General features: G+C 48.4%; 1 protein-coding gene across 3 annotated transcripts in view; it reads left to right on the forward strand.

The window, feature by feature from the left end:
- ZNF697 (zinc finger protein 697) overlaps positions 1–20,133 on the forward strand; it is a 32,015-nt gene extending 11,882 nt beyond the window's left edge. The window contains exons 2-3 of one of the 3 annotated variants that reach the window (XM_013988104.2): positions 13,370–13,653; positions 15,090–20,133. In XM_013988104.2, coding sequence (XP_013843558.1) covers positions 13,410–13,653; positions 15,090–16,504 — 1,659 coding nt within the window. In that variant the 5' untranslated portion in view covers positions 13,370–13,409 and the 3' untranslated portion in view covers positions 16,505–20,133. Of the gene's footprint in view, positions 1–13,369; positions 13,654–15,086 lie in introns of all 3 variants that reach the window. The other 2 variants (XM_003355228.4, XM_013988103.2) reach the window with 2 other exon arrangements.

The following is a 21,265-nucleotide window of genomic DNA, read 5'->3' on the forward strand; positions in this document are numbered from 1 at the left end:
TTTTTGCCTCCTGCCATGTGTCCCATGTGACATACCGGGCAGCACTTCGGGATGGAAAGGGCATTAAACTCCTCCGTGGCGATGCTTGGTACATCCTTAGAAATGTGGACCTGGAGTGCAGCTTGGGGGTCAGGGGGGGGGAGTGTCATATTTGTGGGGGTCTCCGGACAGAGGAGATGCTTATTGAAAACTAGGAGAGGGGATGGAACGATTGACGGGAGAGGGAGAAGAAAATGGAAACGAACACCTGGAAGGTTGACCTGTTTTAGGAGATAAGAAGAGGAGCGGGGTGATGAGGGACCTAGGGAGGGTCTGGATCGTGCAGCATCTTGGATGCTAAGAAGAACTAGGAAGGACTGGATCTCAGGAGGGTTTCTGTAGTCATTTACTGAGACGCAATTATACGTGCCACGCACTTGACAGTGTTGATGGTGAGATCCAAGAAGAAGAGGCCAACCACCGGATCAGAAGATGGAAAATGATAGCTGATATTGATGTGAGCCGGACTAAATGTTAGCAGTTGCTACCTTCTGCTAAGATGGCTCAAGCCTGGGAAGCCTGTGGTTCACCAGGAAACTAATACAGGTGGTGATGATGTTAGGAATTGATCAGGGCTCCCTGACACCAAGCCCTCCTTTGGCCAATAGCCTGTAAGACCTCGTTGGCCAAAAAGTGGCACTGTGGACAGAAATGTGATATGTTTGATAATTGGCTTTCGGCATTTAAAATGAAAAAGACGAAAAGTTTCTGCAGGAGAAAAAAAAAAATCTCTCCTTTCAATGAGAGCGTCTTTATCATTTGAGTTTTTTTTAAAAAGTCCTTAAAAATTCTTTTAAAATGACACACAAGACTAATTCTTCACGTCGATGCGCTATAGGCTTTCTTTTCTGTCTCTTTTTTATGATGACTTCATTTTCAAATGCCGTACCAAGGACATGGGAATGATTAAATGTGTACCGTAACACTCCATCAAGTCAAAGTGGAGGCTCATTCAAGCGACTGCACTTTTTCTGGCCACGATGTCTGTTTTCTTTACGAAAAACAGTAGATCACCTAAAACCTGTTAGTCATTTCTGAGGGTCAAGTGAAGTGAAGTTTGAAGAACACCTTTTATGTTTTTTAAGAGGAAAAATTATTCAAATCAAAATGGGGGGGGCGGGGAATAGCAGGAGTCGGGAAGAGAACAAGAAAAGCAGGAAGAAGGAAAGTACCATCAGCAAAAGGCTCAGTAAAGCCAGAGCCTTAAGCCCATGCATAGGGCAGTGCTGGCCAGGCGAGTCTGGGGCAGGGAGATTGTACTCCAGAGGAACCGGGCAGCCTGAACGGGGGTCCCAGTTCTGCCTCCAACACACTACCTTTGTGAATTCAAACAAGGCACTTACCTTCTCTGCCCCTTATTATCCGTGGCTGGAGTCCCTTCATCTCGCTTGTGGTCGGCTTGCTCCTGCCACCTGGCCCACCTCGGCAGCCCCTCCCACACACAGGGGGCAAAGCTATTAAAACAGGACCAAAAAGATAGGATAGAAAAGAAGGTGCGTCTGAAACACTGTATTTGTTGTCACAGGTCACGTTGGACAAGTATGGGTGGTGCCCTTCAATCGTCCTTCAGTGTGACCTTGGTACCGGAGAGTTTTGTGCGACTCCCAAAATCCCCTTCTTCACCTGGGTATTTCCATGTTATTACGTATTTGCAGGCAGGATGACTCTGCTAACCCTCTGAAGACTGGTTAGGAAGGAGGTGGCGGCTTTGGTCAGATTTTAATTCTTTTTTCTTTTGAGAAAAGGCGGATTAATTAACAAAGCATTTTGTGTCCTGGTAGGTTACGGCTTGATCAATGTGCTTTGACTCACTGCCCAAAGAAGCTGCCGATGGGAGCCATAAACCCAGGGTCAAACTGGTATAAATTTGCTCCATCCCAGAAAGGCCGTGCGTTAGAGGCTGGAAGAGCAATTTAATATCCTCTCAGTGTACCTGCCACAGAACAAGCGATTTAGGGAGTGAAACCCTGACGGAATACTTACTCTGCTGGGAAGCCCAAGGCACCAGCGTGAGTGTTTCGGCCAAGCACCGTAGGCTATGTTACGTTGAGTCAAAAGGGGGTTGGAACAAGAGTTGAGAGCCAGTGAGTTAGGCCCTTGTCCATCCTTGACTCATGTGTTCATGGGTAACTCACTTAACCTTTGTGGGTCTCTGTTGCCTGACTATAAAACAAGGTGCTAGACTAAATCAGCAGACTGGATCAGGCAGGTCGCATTGACCAGGTCCTTCGTTCTGCTCCGTCCCCTTTGAGACTTACAGACTTGTTTTTGTCTGTGCTTCTGCCTGAGCTGGGGTACACTATCCTCTCCGCTCCCCTGGCCCATCAAAAGATCTCTTGGCATGTAGTGGTGCCATTGCTCTTGTCCCCCCTTCCGCAGACCCACTCTGGATGATTTCTGAAGCGCTAAGGTGTGTCTTGTGAGTCCTCTGAAGTGGTGGTTTATGGCAGGCATCTTGTTGGGTTTCTGTGCCGTGAATCCTTCCAGAGCCCAAGCGAAAGCTCTGGGCCTTCTCAGCAGAAGAAAGCTTCTGCAGGCACATTCACACAAGGTATCAGGGAGTTCATGACCCCTGAAGGCCCTCGGGCTAAGAGTCCCGGGCTTAAGATAAATACTGTTATTCTGTTTGCAAGCTTGTATAGGACTGCTGCTCTCTCCAGGAAACGCCAGGAACTGGAGGTAAAAGGAGGGAAGGAGCCCAAAGAGCCGGAGCCTGACGACTGACTCAGGGATTGGAATGTTCAAGGCATGAGTGAGCCCTGGACACTCCAGCTTCGATCTGGAGACCAATGCCTCCCTGCCTGAATGGACGCTGTGTCCTGTGACTGCTTCTGTGCGCCACGGACTTGCCGTGCGCTCTTGGCTAAAATGGAAACTATCTGCCAGCTTTGGGTTTCCAACCTAAAGTGGGAACGTGATCTCTTCTAGCTGTCCTCTTTATAATGTGGCATGAGTATATTTGGATGGCATCTCTAGTATTTCTCTGAGAAGGATGCTAATTTAAGAGTTCTCAGTTTGGGCTAATAAAGTAATTCTGTCCCTGGCAGGGTTCATCTCACAGAGATCACATTTTCATAAATCACTAGTACATGATCTTCCTTTTCCTCTCTGTGTATACATATATATATATATATGTTTTTTTAATCCTCCTAGAAGAGAATTTTAGAGACCAATTATCAGTGTACTTAATCTGGTGGCCCCTCGCATCATTTTGTCAGCTTGGGCTTCCTGGGGATGTCACGACCAGGGCCCCCAGCCAGGTTTATATCCTCTCCCTCTTGAGTGTAGAGTTGCTGAACTAGTGATGGAAATAAACAAGCACTGGTGGTGGCCGCATCCTTCTTTGAGTTCTTGGGAAACATGCAAGTAGATGAGAGCGGAAATAGTTTTCTGATTCTATTTTGTATATAACAGCCGTTCCTCTATCACATAAAAAGAAAAAAAGAGAGACTTAAAAGCATCAGACTTAAATTTCTTTCATCTTTTTTCCCCACAGCCTCTCTCCCCTCTGCATACCCATGAGCTCTCTTCAATATTAAGCATCATAATCACTCCTGATTCGGCATATTTTGTCAAAAGCAGACTAATCCTCTTGTGGAAGTCACTGACATTTTAGTAGGGTCTGCTCAGAATGTAAACAAATATAATCAACTTTAAATTTCAGAAAACAATTTTATGTTTTCTATTTTTAAACTTTATTAGTAAGTTTTCTAGCAAAGACAAAAGTCAAGCCATATGTACCAGCACCCAGCTTCAACAGTGATCAATACATGCCCATCATGTTTTGTCTGCATCTGTGCCTACTCCCCTTTATCCTGGAATTCCAGACATATCATTTTAAATGAAGCAAATTCCAGACATAGCATTTCACCTGCAAGTTTTTTCCTATGTGTCTCTTAAAAACATAAGACTGATTCCTTAATACCAAATATCTAATCAGCATTCACAATTCTACAACTGTCTTATAATTTGTCTTTGTAGCGTGTTTACTTGGGATTCAGATAAGGTCTCCACCTCAAGGTTGGTTGCTACATCTTAAGTGTTTTGACTTGTACGTTTCCTTCCCTTTTTTTTTTCCCCCCTGGCCATTTTTGTTATCATTGTTGAAGAAACTGGATCATGTATTCTTATATTTTCCTATGATCTTGGTTTGGCTGATAATGCTATTTTTAAGGAAATGAGAGTAATACAAGTATGTAATTTTAGAAAAGGTATACTTAAGTGTGTGTAAATGTTTCACTCGCTACTGAAAACAGTCTAGCTACAGAGTTTAAAATCTAATCAGGCAGGAAAATTGAAGCAGCAGGTGATGGCTGTTCAGTTTTGCCCGCTTTCTCTTTGTTGGAAGACACCTTGGCAGATTATATGCAGAGGTGTCACTTACACGCTGCTGAAATGAGCTGGGCTGGAACACGCCAGCCACTCTTCCTCAACGTCGCCAAGTGGTTATTTTAGATGGAGCATTGAAAGGGCGGTTTTTTTCCTGGTGAATTTGCAGTGGGAAACTGGGGCGTTTGAATGTATGCCTCCAACCCTCCGGGCCCAACATCTAGCTCCCTTTTTTCTGTGATGCACATTCTCTTGAGGGCTGTTCATTCCAGTGGAAACATGATCAGAGACTCATCAAGGTTGGAAAAACCTTCCTGAGGTTACCTGACCCCATCTGGTAACCTTAACCAGGGATTCCAGCATCAACTCTCCCAGGATAAAGCTGTGTGTTAACAACTCTCATATCCTACATGCACCCCCTGTGCATTCTAAATCTCTTTTCTCTTTTGTCCTTCAGGGAAATAGACAATTAAATTGCATCTCTTTCTGTTTTTTTTTGGGGGGGGGGGCGGTGCCTATATACACATATGTCTATAGATCTTTAATTAAGATTATTATTTTTGGTTCATTTTTTGTTTCTGTGTTTGTTTTGGCCACACCCACAGCATGTGGAAGTTCCTAGGTCAGGGATTGAAACTGCACCACAGTTGCAGCCTATGCAACAGCGGTGGCAACACGGGATCCTTAACGTGCTGCACCAAGAAAATTTCTAATTAAGATCAATTTTGATTCTTCCCTGCTGTCTTCTACAGTGCATATACCCTGAGACCCTAATCCATACATTCCACCCTCTGTGTATAATGTAATGGTTTTTATGAAAAATAAGGTGTTTTCAAGAGCAAATTTTGAAATAGGATCTGATCATTGCAGACTGTGTTTTTTAGGTGTGTATGATGGTTAATTTTATGCATCAACTTGACTGGGCCTATAGATACACAGCTGTGTGGTCAAACATTATTCTGGTTGTTTCGGTGACAGAGTGTTTGGATGCACATTGGTAGACTTTGAGGAAGGCAGACAGACCTCCATAATGTGGGTGGGCCTCATCCAATCAGTTGAAGGCCCGAAAAGAACACAAAGACTGATCCCCCTGAACAAGGAGGAATTCTCCAGCAAATGACCTTCAGACTGGTGCTGCAGCATCCTCAGTCTCCAGACGGCTGTTCCACCCAGCAGATTTGGGGCTTGCCAGCCTCCAGAATCACATGAGCCAATTATTTTTAACTTTCTTTCTCTATACACATCCTATTGGTTCTGTTCTTCTGGAAAACCCTGGCAAAGAGTATGAAAAAAATCCCTGAGGGGGGAAAAAAAAAAAAAAAAAAAAAGTCAATATATGCCCCCAAGTTTTTCTGGCTGTCTGTTTTTGAGGTGATGAAGTTTCGAAGTGATGTTTTATAAAGTGATGTTTAAAGAGATGGAATACTAGAGAAGCCATCAGAAAGCTGAGATTTTTAGCAAACTGTCATTCTGCTCTGGTTACTTTCCCTCTCTGGACCTCGGTTTCCTGTCTGTAGAAGGGTGTTTCAGAGAAGGGATTCCCAAGTCTGTGATTCTATGAAGTGCAAGTATTGAACATTTGAGCCAGCTGTTGAGGAGGTATCTGAAGATAAATCTTCTAAGGACTGCCTAGGTGCTAGAGAAGACATGAAGCTGAGGCTGCGTGCAGGTAATGGTGATAGACAATGCAAGGTGAGCAAAGAAGAAAAATCTTGAGGCGTTTCCCTCGTGGCGCAGTGGAAATAAATCCTACTTAGGAACCATGAGGTTGTGGGCTCGATCCCTGGCCTCGCTCAGTGGGTTAAGGATCTGGCGTTGCCGTGATGAGCTGTGGTGTGGTTCGCAGACACGGCTGGCATCTGGCGTTGCTGTGACTGGCGTAGGCTGGCAGCTATAGCTCAGATTAGACCCCTAGCCTGGGACCTCCATATGTCGCGGGTGTGGCCCTAAAAGGACAAAAGACAAAAAAAAAAAAAAAAAGAAAAGACAAACAAAAAACAAAAAACAAAAAACAAAAAAACCTTAAGCAGAAGGACTCTCTGTGCATCAGGTAGAATAATACTCTAGGTTAGTTAAATGTAAAATCTGGACGAGGAAGTGCCTACCTGAAAACCTTTAGCTTTTGCGCCTTTTCATCTCATTCTGAAGGCACTTACTTCAAATCTGTCTCTGCATTGCATTAATTCTTATTTTGTGCAGGAGGCGTGGCGTGGTGGTAGGGGCTGGGCAGCTGTGACAAGCTGAGGTCCTCAGGCCAAAATGAGGGGGCTCCAGCCCAACCAATAGACAGGAAATGCCTGACCCCAAGGACATATGTGCTATTCTTGACCATAAATACTGGAAAGGCTCTCAGAGCAGCTCTGACCAATGGGGTTGTAGACTGATTTCTCCGTCTGCTTGGTGTTGAGCCTTTCTTGTTGTTTCAACTCAGGCTTCCCTCTCCAGGTAAAACAGCAGTAACCACAAGGAAGAAACCATATTATTTTAAGCTGCTCCTGTCTGGAGAGCGGTCAATACTTAGCTGCAGTAATCTTTCGGCTCTGTCTGAAATTCGCGCGCACCTTGGGCGCTAGGCTGCCACTTGGGAGGTTGGCATTGGGGGTTGGACGGTCTGGTTCCGCGGAGGCATCCCCCGCAAATGTGATGCGGTGGAGCTCTTTGCCCTTTGCGTTCTTTCTGACCACAGGCTCAACCCACTTGGATGGCCGTGTCTCCTGACAGGCTGGTGAACTGTTTACGCAGTTGGGGCTTGAAGACTAACAAATGATTAACCCTCAGGAATCCCCGGTTAGACCCCAGTTATGGTCATGCGATCAGCCTTTGGAACCACAGTCTTAAATTGTTTTTCCAGCATTCTACCCGGCCGGGCGTCCCCTGCCTGGACTCTGCGCTATGGAAACCCTCCCTTGGGAGAGAGGGGTGCGCAGAGGGCGTGGGAAGTGAGGGGAGGAAGGCTCGCAGGGGTGCGGGGGAGGCTGGAGTCTGAGCCGCCGAGGTAAGGAAAGGACTCGCAGACTAGAAGGGGACAGGAAAGGAGCTGCCGCCTGGAGGAGGCCAACTGGGAGCCGCTTCTGGCCTGCCGCCTGGCCGCTTCCTTCCCCTGACATGACAGCCCCGCCGGCCTGGCTCCCGGCCACCTGGCAGCGGCGGTGGCACATGACTCCCCGCCCTGCTGGGTGGGGGCGGGGCGAGGGCTGCTCTCCGGCTGACAACACCTAGGAGCCCTGTCACCTGGAGCTCAACTGGCTGAGCCTTAGTTCTCTTCACTTGGAAAGCAGGGCGGGTGACCCTCCGCCCTCACCCTACGCAATTATTAGAGTCCAGTGAGAGGCATCCGTACAAGTTCAGGGTCAGCGGCTTTGGTCTTTCCAAAGGGAGACGTCTCGCACCATCTCCATCCCTCCCAGCCTCGCCAGTAGGTGGCATAACACGAGGGTCCTGTGCAAAGTGCCCCAGAGAAAGGGCCAGGGGTTCATCTGCTCAGAAGGTGGTGGAGAGGGGTGTGCTTGTTGGCCCCAACCTCTGGGCCAGAACTGAGGTTGAATCCATAAAGTGGTGGGGCTTTAGCTGTTGGAAAGGGACTGGGTTTGCCTTTCCATAGGTCCCCAGGGCAGAAACTCAGGCAGGTGAAATTCTAATTCTGGCCCTGCTGCTGGCTGCACATCCCCTTCTCCCACCTCCTTTCCTGCCTCCCTGCCTCCTGCCTCCCAGCATACTTGCCCTATTCACTGCCGCTCTTCGAGATGATCGGATTGGTCTTTCACTTGGGGTTGGGTTTGTGTAGAAGGCACTTGAGCATTTCCTAGTGACCTTACAGAGTGTAATAAGCATTACTTCTTTTTAAGTTGGGGGAGGGGGCGTGAGGTAGGAGGAAAGGAACACGAAAACAAGTTCTAAAAACTAGGATTTGAGTAGTCTTGGCAAAGTTGGCTGATCCCACCCTCAAGGGATGGGCATCCTAGAGAAGGGTGTTGTGGTGGTGCTGGGTGGCTGGGTGTTTGGTGGGGGGTGTGTGTGCTGGATGTGGTTAACAGTTTGCTCTGGGTCTCAACTAAACAAGCTAGAGTTGAAAATGATGAAACTGACAACAGTGCCTCCCTGGAGTCACTCTCCTGCTTGTCCTATGACCACGAGAAGAGGACTCAGGCACATTTAAACCTATCATCCTCATTGAACAGCCCAGAGAGGCAAATACTCCAAGTCACAAAGCAGTCTGTGGTGACCCAAAACAGGACTCTTCCTCATTACTGCTAGTTCGGTGATTAGAACCAGATGCAGAATTGATCTTATTTGTCCGACTCCTCCCACCATGACCTCTCTTTGGTACCCCCACCCTTTAACCTGTATCTCCTCTTATTGGGGGACAAGAGCTCCCTTACAGATGGTTTAAGTCAGGCTTTGTTGGACCACACATACTTTAGACTTAAACTTTCTGTATGTAGGATGGATTATCAACATCTTCAAACCAACATGGAACTGAAACTTCTTCTCTTGCCCCAGCTCCCCTAAGCAGCTAGCTCTTCCCTGGTTCTTGTCTCTATGTGGTAGGCTATTCATTATAGAGCCTTTAGTGGCCAGGCCAGAGGGAGTTCTGCTTGTACTTGCCAAAGGCTATTCTCAGTGAATAAAGTTGTGAAAAAATGACACCCCCCCCCATTTGAGAAGTGTGGGTGTGATTTTTTTTTTAAATCAAGACATTGCCATATGTTTCATAATATTGTAACAGCCCTCTATTGTGTCTCTGCAAGGTTCTGGCAGCTTTTACAAACATTAATCTTATAGGTGGCAGCATCCTTGTTTTGAATCTGAACTCAGCAAGGTTGAGTCACTTGCACAAGGTGAAACAGCTGACAAAGAGCTGAGGATTTGAACCCAGGTCAGTCTAGCCACAAAGCTGTTACAGTGCCCTGCCACCTACTAATTATCCAATGCTGGCCTTGCCTAAGAAAACATGTTGCTAGTTCTTATTTGGAGAAGGAACGGGAAAGCAGTTGGAACAAAATGTGCCTTTTGATAACTAGTGAATGACACTGCGGTTATACCAGGGTCTAGATAACATTTCTGAAAACTACCTTCTAGATTGAGGTAATCACAATTCCTGTCCTTTTCTTCCTTTTTGTTGCTTCCAGCATAATTACGGGTTTTCCTTTAATGGATTTTTATCACTTTGAAAACAAAGTTGGCTTTGTTGCTGATAAACATTCATCTTTATTGTAGAAAATACAGATGTCCACAAAAAGGAAAAGTTGTCCCAAACGACACAGCAGCTTCTGGTCAAGAATGCGGGTCCTGGAGCTGGACTGCAGGCAGTTACTCCCTGCTCTGCCACTTATGGTCTGTGTGACCTTAAGCGAGTCACTTGGGTACCTAGTTTCTCATCTCTGAGACTGAAAATAATACACTGCTTCTTTGGGCTGTTGTTAAGATTAAATGATGTGAAGTCCCTAGAAGTGACCAAGAGATGTTTAACATGTTAATGAATAATCTGGTTTTCCTTTCTGAACCTGTGTAGACATGTGTAATTATATATGCTTGTCTGCATACACAAATAAACAAAATGAGATTATTTTTAAACCGGCTGGTTTTCATCTAATAATATATTGTGACTGCCTTTCCTTACCTCGAAATAGCCTTCTCTGTTACTTGATAGCTGCCTAGAACCCCATGATGCGATGGAGAGGAATCCATATCATGGGGTGTGCCGATTTCCAGTGTTGCATGAAAGCTGTGTTCTTTAACAGATCTGAGAAGATGCTGGGCCATGAATCTGTCTCTCTGGGTGACAGGAGCTTCCCACTCTTTTCACAGCGTACCCGATCCTCCTCCTCTGCTGTGAATTAAGATCTGGACACGCTGCCTCAGGAATGCAGATCCTCCTTAGTTCTGAGGGGGGCAGTGCTGTGAACTTTATACACCAGCCCTAAATGTTTACGTAACAGCTCTGGTATGAACTATCTCTTGGTTCCCAAGAAATCACAAATCAGAAAGTCCTCTTGTTCCATTTTGCTACGAAGGCACTCGCTCTGTTCTCCTTAAAAAGGCTTAGAGGTAAAACCCTAAGCATCCCTGCTTCCCAGGGTGGACTCCTAAACCTTACCTTTGGGCTGTTGTTAAGATTAAATGATGTGAAGTCCCTAGAAGTGACCAAGAGATGTTTAACATGTTAATGAATAATCTGGTGGAGAGCTGTACCATTCTGGGCACCACCACATCCTGCCGTTTTAGTCTTATGAGTTTCTGGTGACACACTTATTTGATTCCTTTACTTTATAGACCCCCCCCCCCCCAAAAAAAAAAAATCCTGCTGGTCTTAGATTGGCAGAAACCATTGATTAGGTCCCCTTTAAGTTCTCCCCACTTCTCTACTGCTTTTGGCCTCTTGCCAACCAATAGGTCACATGTTTTAAAACCCTACTCTTACCCCCCACACACACTTTCAGAGTGTGTTATATATGCTGATTCAAGGGGTGTGCTTGACTACAGAGCCTGAGCTCCAGGAGATAAGAGCGTGCTGGGTAGAAGTGAGTTGGGGTCAAGAGTCACTTGTGGGGAGTTCCTGTTGTGGCTCGGTGGGTTAGCAACCTGACTAGTATCCATGAGGATGTGGGTTCGATCCCTGACCTCACTCAGTGAGTTAAGGATCTGGTGTTGCCAGGAGCTGCTTCGGCATATGTCACAGATGTAGCTCAGATCTGGCATTGCTGTGGCTGTGGTGTAGACCTGCAGCTACAGCTCCGATTGGATCTCTAGCCTGGGAACTTCCATATGCCGCAAGTACAGCCCTAAAAAGCAAAAAAAAAAAAAAAAAAAAAAAAAAAAATTGTGGGATAGACCCCTTAAAAGGTTTATGGCTTTAAAGAGATCTCCTCCTACAGCCTAATCATGAGTGTTTGAGACCTGGCATTTCATTTTATTTACTTATTTTACTTTTTTAGGGCCACACCTGCAGCATATGGAAGTTCCCAGGCTAGGGGTCAAATCAGAGCTACAGCTGCTGGCCTACACCATAGCCAAACCAGATCTGTGCCAGTGTGCGAACTATATCACAGCTCACGGCAATGCCAGATCCTCAACCCACTGAGTGAGGCCAGGGATCAAACCTGCATCCTCATGGATACTAGTCAGATTCATTTCCACTGAGCCACAACAGAAACTCCTGAGACCTGGCATTTTAAAAGGTATACATTCTAAAGGAAACTCAGCTGCCAATGGACCAACCTCACAGCCATTTTTCCTGTGATGTTTAAGGGAAAGCTTGGTTTTTCACTCTAATCTAGGGAGCATATCAACAGCTCTGAGAAAGGAGATAATACACCGTTGAGGGCCACAAGTCTGCCAAAATGAGAGAAGGGCTGGTGTGTCTTTGAGGTGTGCTGGAATGGCATCAGGACTTAGAGGGATCCTGTGAACTCCGCGTTTGGAATACCCCGAGTATCAAGTGAGCGCCACAGCATCTTCCAAAGTGCTCTGGAATGTTTCCCTCTGTCACCCTCCCTGTGAGAAAGGTTAAGGAGCTTTCTCCTCCTTGCCTGATGAGGAGGCTGAAACAATGAGAGGTTAATGGACTTGCCCTGGGCTCTGGAGAAAGGCTGGCCCCACCTGGATGGCCCCACCAGTCTTCTGCTTTCTGCGAGGACTGGCAGGGCAGAGGCTGCCTCTGGGAAGCCCTCACGTGGAGGCAGGCAGCAAAAGCCGAGGTAGGGGCACCTTGCTCAGCTACGTTTTTGCAAGTCCTCTTTGGGGGCTGCCGAGGGCTGAGAGAGAGCTGGATGCTTCCAAGTCAGTCCAAGATGACTTAGAAACCATTTTGCTGCTTTGAGCTGAGCTGTAAGAGGGGTAGATACTAGCTGAAAACAATTACTTGGGGCTCAGCCGCTCAGTCTTGGCAGGGGGCCCTATAAATTTGAAATATAAACCTGACATCTACAAAAGGTTTAGGAACTGGATGTCATTTTCTCCCTACTAGTTGCAAGTTGGCCTGTTCTGGAGAGGGGGGTTACCGATTGTGCCAGGTGCCTGTCCCTGTTGAGGGGTCGCCACAATTAAAGTATGTAAGGCAGGACTTCTGTGGCTCACAGCATAGCTCCTCGGCGTTGTTTCTGCAATGGCTCTGATTCGATCCCTGCCCTGGGAACTTCCATATGCTGCGGGTGTGGCTACATGTTTAAATAAATAAATAGGTAGATAAAATTAAATATAAGGCAACAAATAGATAATATTAAATATAACATAAGGCAAAATATGTAATGAGGCTCTAGAAATGGCTTGTAATAGAGAGGGTCCCCCCATCTCTTACACCACCCCCAACAGACCTTGAATTAGCCGGCTTTCTGCTCCTCTTGTGTCTGGAATGTACTTTTCCTCTGGTTCCTTTGAGGCCTCCTCATAATTTGCTGAAAATTCTCACAAGATATCTGTGGGTTTGAGGAAGGCAAGCTGCCCGTGGTCCCCCCACCCCCCACCCCTTGCACCCTCAGCTTTCCTAAGGTATAATTGACAAATAAAAATAAAAATTGGATATATTTAGAGGAGGGCAAGTTTTAGCAAGAGTAAGGAACACATGGAACGTTGAGGCAGCATGATTGGTTCAATCCCCACTTTACTGTTTAACAGGTTAGCCTTAGGCTAACAGGGTCCTCTTTTTAAGCTTCAGGTCTTCTCAGCTGGAAAGGGGGACTGCCACTGTGACCCCACTGTTGAAGCTATAGAGCTGTGTTCGTGGAATAATGTGCTTCGTAGATCGAAGCAGGTGGAATGGCAGTGCAGTGAGAGTTGGCATGGGGCCACATGAGTTGCCACTGTTCCTCTGCCACCCAGACCAGCTTCCTTTTCACTCAGTCCTATTTACTGCAAAGCACGAGGTGGAGCAAAGCGCTGCCATCCGGGGCTGGGAAGTCCACACGTTGTACTGACTGGGACATGGACTTTCACGGACATCAACACCAGATGCGGTGAGGGGATGAGGCCAGACTCATGTGACCTTTGTGTGTTTTGTCTGCAGCAGGGATCCCTGGTCCCCTCCCTGGTCCTGTGCTTCCTGGATGGAACAAGAAGATAAGCAGGGCGTGTGCGGAGCCCAGGACTCAGGAGACAACGGGATGGGCTCTGATTTTGAGAACTCTGAAGATGGGGAAGGGGACTCGGAAGAAAGAGGAATGGGCTCCAACCCACATGACGCAGCCAAGACAGAAGGCCGCCCAGAGCAGGAGATGGGCTCCAACCCACGGGAGGAAGCTCTAAGAGGGCACTCGGAGGAGAAGGAAGTAGCGCCTGACATCTGCACAGGTGAGGAGAAAGCTGGGGAGTTCCGGTGGAAGTCGCCCCATTCACATGTATTTCTAGTCCCTCCGGAGTGAGAACTGGGGCAGCATTCTTTGTGAGGGAAGCTCCCTAGAGGAGACCATTAAGCAGATTAAGCATCTTAAGCCTACGGAACATCCTTTTCTTCTGTGCGGGCTGAGGTGGCCTGTGCGGGTAAACAGGGCTGAAGAGGACACCTCGCTGGCCTGTACGTTACTGTCTCCAGAACACTGCTGTCATGTAACACTTGTAAGAGCACAGGAGGGAACACGGGTAATACTGGGACCTCCCTCATGGGGCTGATGGAGAGTTAGATGAGTCGCTTAGCACAGTGGTGAGCAAACCGTATCCAGATGTTTGCGGTTCTGGTCATCATCCCCCTTTGCAGATAAATAAACTCGGTGGGAAGGGACCTGTCCAGGTTCCCGTGGCTAATACCCGCAGTGCCCCAGGCCTCTGTCAAATCTCTTGTTATTCCTGATCTGGCAAGAGTAAATGGGCCTCCATCCCCTTCCTTGGTTCCGTCTTTGGGCTTTCATTGCTTTATCCTGCTCTGAGCATGCCCAGGGGACAAAAATGAGCTGAAATACCTTAAGGACAGGGCCATGATCTTACATCCCTTCCCCATGACAGCTTTCAGATCCCCTGCTGCTCTCCCCTGCTGTGCCCAGAGCACATGGTCTTTCATATCTCAGGAACTTTCAGGGGTGTCTTCTGCTTGGGGATAAGCAGCCAGGCAGACAGGTGTGTGTTCTGGATTAGTCTCTAAGCCGGACCTTTTTCCCTCCCCCCCTTCACTCCTCTTCCATAGGAAAGCCCTTAACTCGAGGTGTGTTCGGTTTGTGTTCCACCTTAAGCTATTGCAGACTCACCAATCATAGTTAAAAACTCAGTCCAGCACCTGGTTAGGCCAGGTGGGCTTTTCTTGGGGTTAGCTGGGGAGGGTTAGGGCCTTGAAAGGCATTGGTGGCTCTTAGAGGGTCTTTTGAGGCTAGGGCCTTGAAAGGCATTGGTGGCTCTTAGAGGGGGCAAGTCTTTTCCAAGAACCCAGGGAGTCCCACCTGGTCCAGATCTGACCACGGAAAGCAGACTGTCAGGACTTTAGGTGGCTCTGCTGAGCAGAGCCTCGTGTACAGTGGGCGGGGCCTGGGCCCAGAGACAGCTGCCTGAAGAACTAGAGGCCCAAGGGGGCAGGTGAGTGGACTTTTCCCCGGTTTCAGAGCTCACCCTCCTTTAGGCTCCCCAGGAGTCACCAAGCCGGAAGGAGTCTGGAGTTGGTGGGGGGGGGGGGCGTACCTTGGAGAGAGAGGTTGAGAGTCCCCAGGACCCTGGGGCCCACACTCTTATTGAGACATTCCTCTGGGTTTGCCTCTTAAGCGCCAAGTCTAGTCACCCCACTGCTGCCTTTTCTGTTGCAGCAGGGCTGCTGAGTGAGGAAGAAGGGGTTGCTCTCCGGGAGGAAGAAGATGACCCTTCTGGAGTAGCTGAGATGGCGATGTTCCCGGGACTGTCTGAATCAGACAGCATTTCCCGGAGCTTCCGGGAAGAGGAGGAGGAGGAGGAGAGTGCAGGGGAGAACCGGCTGGAGGACGAAGAGGAGCAGCCGACCCCTCCCGTGCTTCCCTGGAGGCGGCACCTCTCCCTGGGGAGTCGGCACCGGGGCGACAAGCCTGCCCACCGTCGCTTCCGCCGGCTCCACCACCCCATGGCCGTGGACCTCGGAGAGCTCGACAGCCTGATGGCCAGCATCATGGACGCGCCCACCATCTGCCCCGACTGCGGGGAGAGCTTCAGCCCCGGCGCCGCCTTCCTGCAGCACCAGCGCATTCACCGCCTGGCGGAGGCCGCCGCGGCCGCCAGCCTGGAACCTTTCGGCTTTGCGGGCGAGTGCGGCGCGGTGGTGGGGATGATGGGCGTGGGCGTGGCCGGGGGCTTCGGGGCGGGGCCCGCGCTGGCCCGGCCCCCCCGCGAGAAGCCCTTCCGCTGCGGGGAGTGTGGCAAGGGTTTCAGCCGCAACACCTACCTGACCAACCACCTGCGGCTGCACACGGGCGAGCGGCCCAACCTCTGCGCCGACTGCGGCAAGAGCTTCAGCTGGCGCGCCGACCTGCTCAAGCACCGGCGCCTGCACACGGGCGAGAAGCCCTACCCGTGCCCCGAGTGCGGCGAGGCCTTCAGCCTCAGCTCGCACCTGCTGAGCCACCGACGCGCGCACGCTGCGGCCAGCGGCGCGGGGCCGGCGGCGCTTCGGCCCTTCGCCTGCGGCGAGTGCGGCAAGGGCTTCGTGCGCCGTTCGCACCTGGCCAACCACCAGCGCATCCACACGGGCGAGAAGCCGCACGGCTGTGGCGAGTGCGGCAAGCGCTTCAGCTGGCGCTCGGACCTGGTGAAGCATCAGCGCGTGCACACGGGCGAGAAGCCGTACATGTGCTCCGAGTGCGGGGAGACCTTCAGCGTCAGCTCGCACCTCTTCACGCACAAGCGCACGCACTCGGGCGAGCGGCCTTACGTGTGCCGCGAATGTGGCAAGGGCTTCGGGCGCAACTCGCACCTGGTGAACCACCTGCGCGTGCACACGGGCGAGAAGCCCTTCCGCTGCGGCCAGTGCGAGAAGCGCTTCAGCGACTTCTCCACGCTCACGCAGCACCAGCGCACGCACACGGGTGAGAAGCCCTACACCTGCATCGAGTGCGGCAAGAGCTTCATCCAGAGCTCGCACCTGATCCGCCACCGCCGCATCCACACCGGCAACAAGCCGCACAAGTGCGCGGGCTGTGGCAAGGGCTTCCGCTACAAAACGCACCTCGCGCAGCACCAGAAGCTGCACCTGTGCTAGGGCTGCGCCCCTGGGGAGGCTGCCTCTGGGGAGTACGTGGGGACTAGATGTCCTGGGACAGACCCTGTAGAAAAAGATGGGGAAGGGGAGGGAGGGACAATCTGAGAATGACTGGGGAGCTTTTAAGGGTTAGGGCCCGGAAGGGGAGGGCTGTGTAAGGGTTGTTCTTTTTGGAGTGCTGTATTTTACCTGCTTCCCCCAGACGAAGAAAAGTTTGGAAGATGTGCCTGAGCGTGGTGACGTCATCAAATAAATAGGGGGTGCAGGGCGAGGAGGAGCAGGCGCCTGAGGATCTTGAGGAAGGGGAGTTAGCGGGGAGGGGGAGGGGGAGGGTACGGGGTGGTTGCCAATAGAGTAGGTTGGGCTGTAATGGCCCATGGGAAGCGGGGAGAGCGTGTGGTTGGTGTGAGGTTTATGGGGTAAAATAAAAGGGGGGCATGAGTAATCCTATCCTGGTTTCACCAGGTGTTAAGCCACTGTTTGCCCTGTCTCTCCACATCAGCTAGAGTCCCAGGAAGCGGAGGAACTTGGTTAGTCCTGTAGGAGTGGATAGTTTGTGTACCTTTCCCTTCCTTTCTCTGAGCCACAGTGAGCTGCTATTTTGAGGCATCCAGGGGAAACTGGGCAGAAAAGCTACACACCCTCACTTCAAGTGTGGAATCTCTGACATAGAAGTTCATTCAGAGCTGGTTTTCTGATCTGGGAAATCATGGTCCTGCTCCTGGTTCTTTACTACTTCCTTTAACATGGTCATGCTTCACGCTGGGTCAGGGTGGTCTCTGTGGATGACCAGGCCTCTGCCCCTGTGTGTCAGGTGTGTTCCAGGCCCAGCATGTCTTTCGGATCTCACCTGTGATCTCTTAAGTGCTGGGAACTGGAACAATCCCAGCTATGTGTGACTTTTCCCTTCTCAGATCAGCTTGATGCTTGTTTCGGGTGAACCTCAGGCCATCAACAGTTGCTCTGGTGACCTGCTACAAAAGTCAACTAGCTCAGAACTTTGCAGGTCCTGTGTGAGAAATCAGGGAAGCAAATGTTCTCATGCCGGGGTGTAAGGCTTCTTCCTCTCACTTGCCTTCACTTCGTATCTGTGTACCCCTCCCCCTCTGCAGTAAGGGGGGTGATAGTCCAACTGCCACCTCCATGCGTATTGATATGGGCTCTGGTCTAAGTAGAAATGTCTATTTCCTACACAGTGAGGCACAGTTGAAGCTCAAGACTCTATACAAGGAGGGCGCAGGCAGGGAGAGGTATCGATGTATAGTTGCCAAATAGCACAAGCAATGAATGTTTTCTGGTGGTTATATAGATGCCAAAATAGCACTTTTGTCTTTGTAAAGTGCTTTATGCTTTTTGATGATTGTTAGTTGTTTCTCATGTCTTTGTGAGGTAGAACAGTATTAAGTCCCCTGTCTTAGGGAAGACGTGGGGACAGGAGTGCGACAGACGTTTCTCTCTTTAGAGGCCAATGACCGTGTGGATAGGTGTGGTCTGACCTTTTGTGCTCTCCAACGCAGCTGCTAGGAAGACTTACCCTGTCGTGATTTATATAATAAGGACACTGAAAATTCTTACACTTGGCGGACAACGTTAAGGCTAGCCTAGTAGGGCCAAAGATGTCCTTGTTGACAAAGCTGGTCTTTGTCATGTAATTAGAGTGTCCTAGATATGTCCCATTTCTAGTCGGGGCTATAGTTAGATGACTCTTGTATAGACTTCAGTTACCCATGCTGAAAATCCCTTCCGTAGGTTAGCCTTTAGAAGGTAGAATTGTGGAAAGCAGTTTTGTTTTCCTTACTAGCGACTGTTCCCCTGTTTTTCATGGAAGAATCTTCATGAACTGTTGGACACGCTTGAAGGAGAAAAAAAAAAAAAAAAAAAACCCACAAGGTTGTTTTTACAGTTTTCTGGAGTTTTTATGGATACTGGCAATGTATACTTGATCCGTTGTGTTCTAGCAAAGAACCTTTTTGGGGGACTGTAGGAAAGCATGTTTTTGCCATTATGAAAACACTTTAAAAAATCCTGAGACTTCTGGGCTTGTGTAAAGCCTGTTGATCTTGCCCTCCTAATCAGTTTCTTGTTATTTGCAAACGCAAATAGATTTTCAAAATATAGATAGTTTTGGGAGAGACTAATTCCTTTTGAATTTAGTCGAGAGTAATCTGAGCAAAGCAAGTGTCCATTATTAATTCTGACTCCTGTGATCTGAATACTAAGTATATAAGACTCACATGAAAATAACATAGCCCATTGGTAGGTAATCATTCCTTTGCATGTGTGGTTTTTTTTTTGGTTTTTTTTTTTTTTTTTTTTTTTTCATGCACATCTACCTCTTCCAGCTGTTTTGAGTTCTCTTGAGTCTGTGCCTGTGAAATCTCATCCAACTTTTGATTATTCATGAATTGATGATCCACTGAATGGGTCACTCGGTCTTTTGCTGACATTTTCATCCTGGTGCACAGTCTCGTCTGCATCCACTGTGTTCCCCAGCAGTAGCTTTTGAGAATGGGTTCGGTGGGGAGAGGAGACTGAAGTTAGGGTAAAGTAATTTACTGGCAGTGGGAATCTTTGAGTTTCATTGATTTCCTCTGTTCTTTCTGTTGCCATAGAGAAGAAAGCCAGCTACTCCTTCAGTGTCCCTTCTGTGAGTATCTCCCTTAGCAGAAGAAAACAACCCAACCAGCAACACCCCACTCTCATGGTGCATCTGAAATGTGATTCCATTGTTCTTATAACTCTTCAGGGAACATATCCACATTAAGTGAGGTGAAATGCATTCAGGAGGCTCTTTCTTGTATTTAAAAAAATAGCTTTTTTTTTTTTTTTTTGCTTTTTAGAGCCACACCCATAGAAATGGAAGTCCCCAGGCTAGGGGTTGAATCCAAGCTGCAGCTGCCAGCCTATGCCACAGCCATGGCAATGCCAGATCTGAGCCTTGTCTGCAACTTACACCACAGCTCATGGCAACGCTGGATCCTTAACCCACTGAGCAAGGCCAGGGATCAAACCCTAGCATCCTCATGGATGCTAGTTGGGTTTGTTACCGCTGAGTCACAATGGGAACTCTGAAAAGCAGCATTTCTAAAGCAAACCCTGATAACTGTGGTTCACCCTTAAAAATGTTAATCTGAAGGCTCCTTCCACCAGCTCACAAATGTTGGTGGGGCAAGGGTATCATCTGTTTCCTGGAAGTTCAGTCAAGTGCAGGCTGCATGTTACTGAGCAAAACCTGGAGCAGTTTTAAATAGGTTAAAAACACTGAGCTCTGAGTTGGAAGGAGAAGAGGAGACGGTAACCCCTTGAGCCATGTGGCCTCTTCCAGGTCAGGAGGCTGTACATATGTGAAAAGTTCAAATTAAGAACCTGTGTTCACAGACAATCTGAACTGTGCTTCTGAAGTTTGTGCACATTTTCTTTCACTGTAATGTTATTTTACAGCTGTTTGTTATGATAATGAATAATTTAATAATGCTAAAAGTACCAGGTTTGGCGTGAGTGTGTGCTTGTGTATGTGAGAATTGCCTTATTTTCAGGTTGTTTTATTTAATGATGGTTCCTTGGACAGCATTCTGGTGTTCAACCCCCCAATACGGAATATATGTCATTAAATCCGTATCAGTCTTTTACCATGTCCCTCTTTCCTTTTTACTTGTCACCTGTTAAATGTCACTCAGTTCAGTCTATGGAAGCTACATCCTGGTAGAACAGGAGCTAGCAGACTGTCACATCCAGGCTGTCCCTTTGTGTAAATAAAATTTTCTTGGACTATAGTTCTACCCACACAGCCTTACTCACAAAGTGTCTTCAGCTGCTTTTGCACTAATACAACAAGGTCAAGTACTTGGGACAGAGGCTGCATGACCCACCATCCTAAGATATTTGCTGTCTGGGTCTTTAATGAAAAAGTTTGCTGACTCCTGATTTAGATTGTTTGGATGGAGCCTAGATCATTCTGGAATTGGCCAGTGTCTACATAGTCTGTCCATTCTAACCAGTAATTCAGTGCAACACTTTGGCACTGATGTGGCTTTGGGGAGTTCCCTGGTGGCGTAGCTGTTAAGGATTCAGTGTTGTCACTGCTGTGGCATAGGTTTGATCCCTGGCCCAGGAATTTTTGTATGCCCTGGGTGCATCCAAAAAAAAAAAAAAAAAAAAAAAACAGGGAGTTCCCGTTGTGGCTCAGCAGAAATGAACCCGACTAGTAACATGAGGATATGGGTTTGACCTCTGACCTCACTCAGTGGGTTAAGAATCCAGCATTGCCATGAACTGTGGTGTAGGTCACAGGCGTGGTTTGGATGTGGTGTAGGTCACAGGCGTGGTTTGGATGTGGCATTGCTGTGGCTGTAGCTCCAATTCGACCCCTAGCCTGGGAGCTTCCCTATGCTGCAGGTGTGGCCCTAAAAAGGGGGGAAAAAGAAAGTGGCTTTGGGATGCTAGAAATGTGCTACTGTTTTACTGTTTCATTGACTGATTTCCAAAGGTCTGTGTCTTCATTCCTTGTCAGAAGCAATCTGTGGGGAATTTTGGCAGTGGACAGGTGAAAGGGAGTCATGGGGTGGGGGTGGGGGGGCTCCGGTCCCATCTTTCCTCTATACAGAATGGATTCCTGAATCACATAACAAAGTATCTTCTTCCCCCCAGTTCTCAGAAATGTAGCTTAATGGCTACTGGTAATACTGAAAGGAACTTACCCGCAAGACTGAACTTTTGCTCAAAATATTGTCTCGGCTCATGGAAGCAATGAGACAGCAGTTT

Source organism: Sus scrofa, chromosome 4, assembly GCF_000003025.6.
Source record: "Sus scrofa isolate TJ Tabasco breed Duroc chromosome 4, Sscrofa11.1, whole genome shotgun sequence".
Classification (NCBI taxonomy): domain Eukaryota; kingdom Metazoa; phylum Chordata; class Mammalia; order Artiodactyla; family Suidae; genus Sus; species Sus scrofa.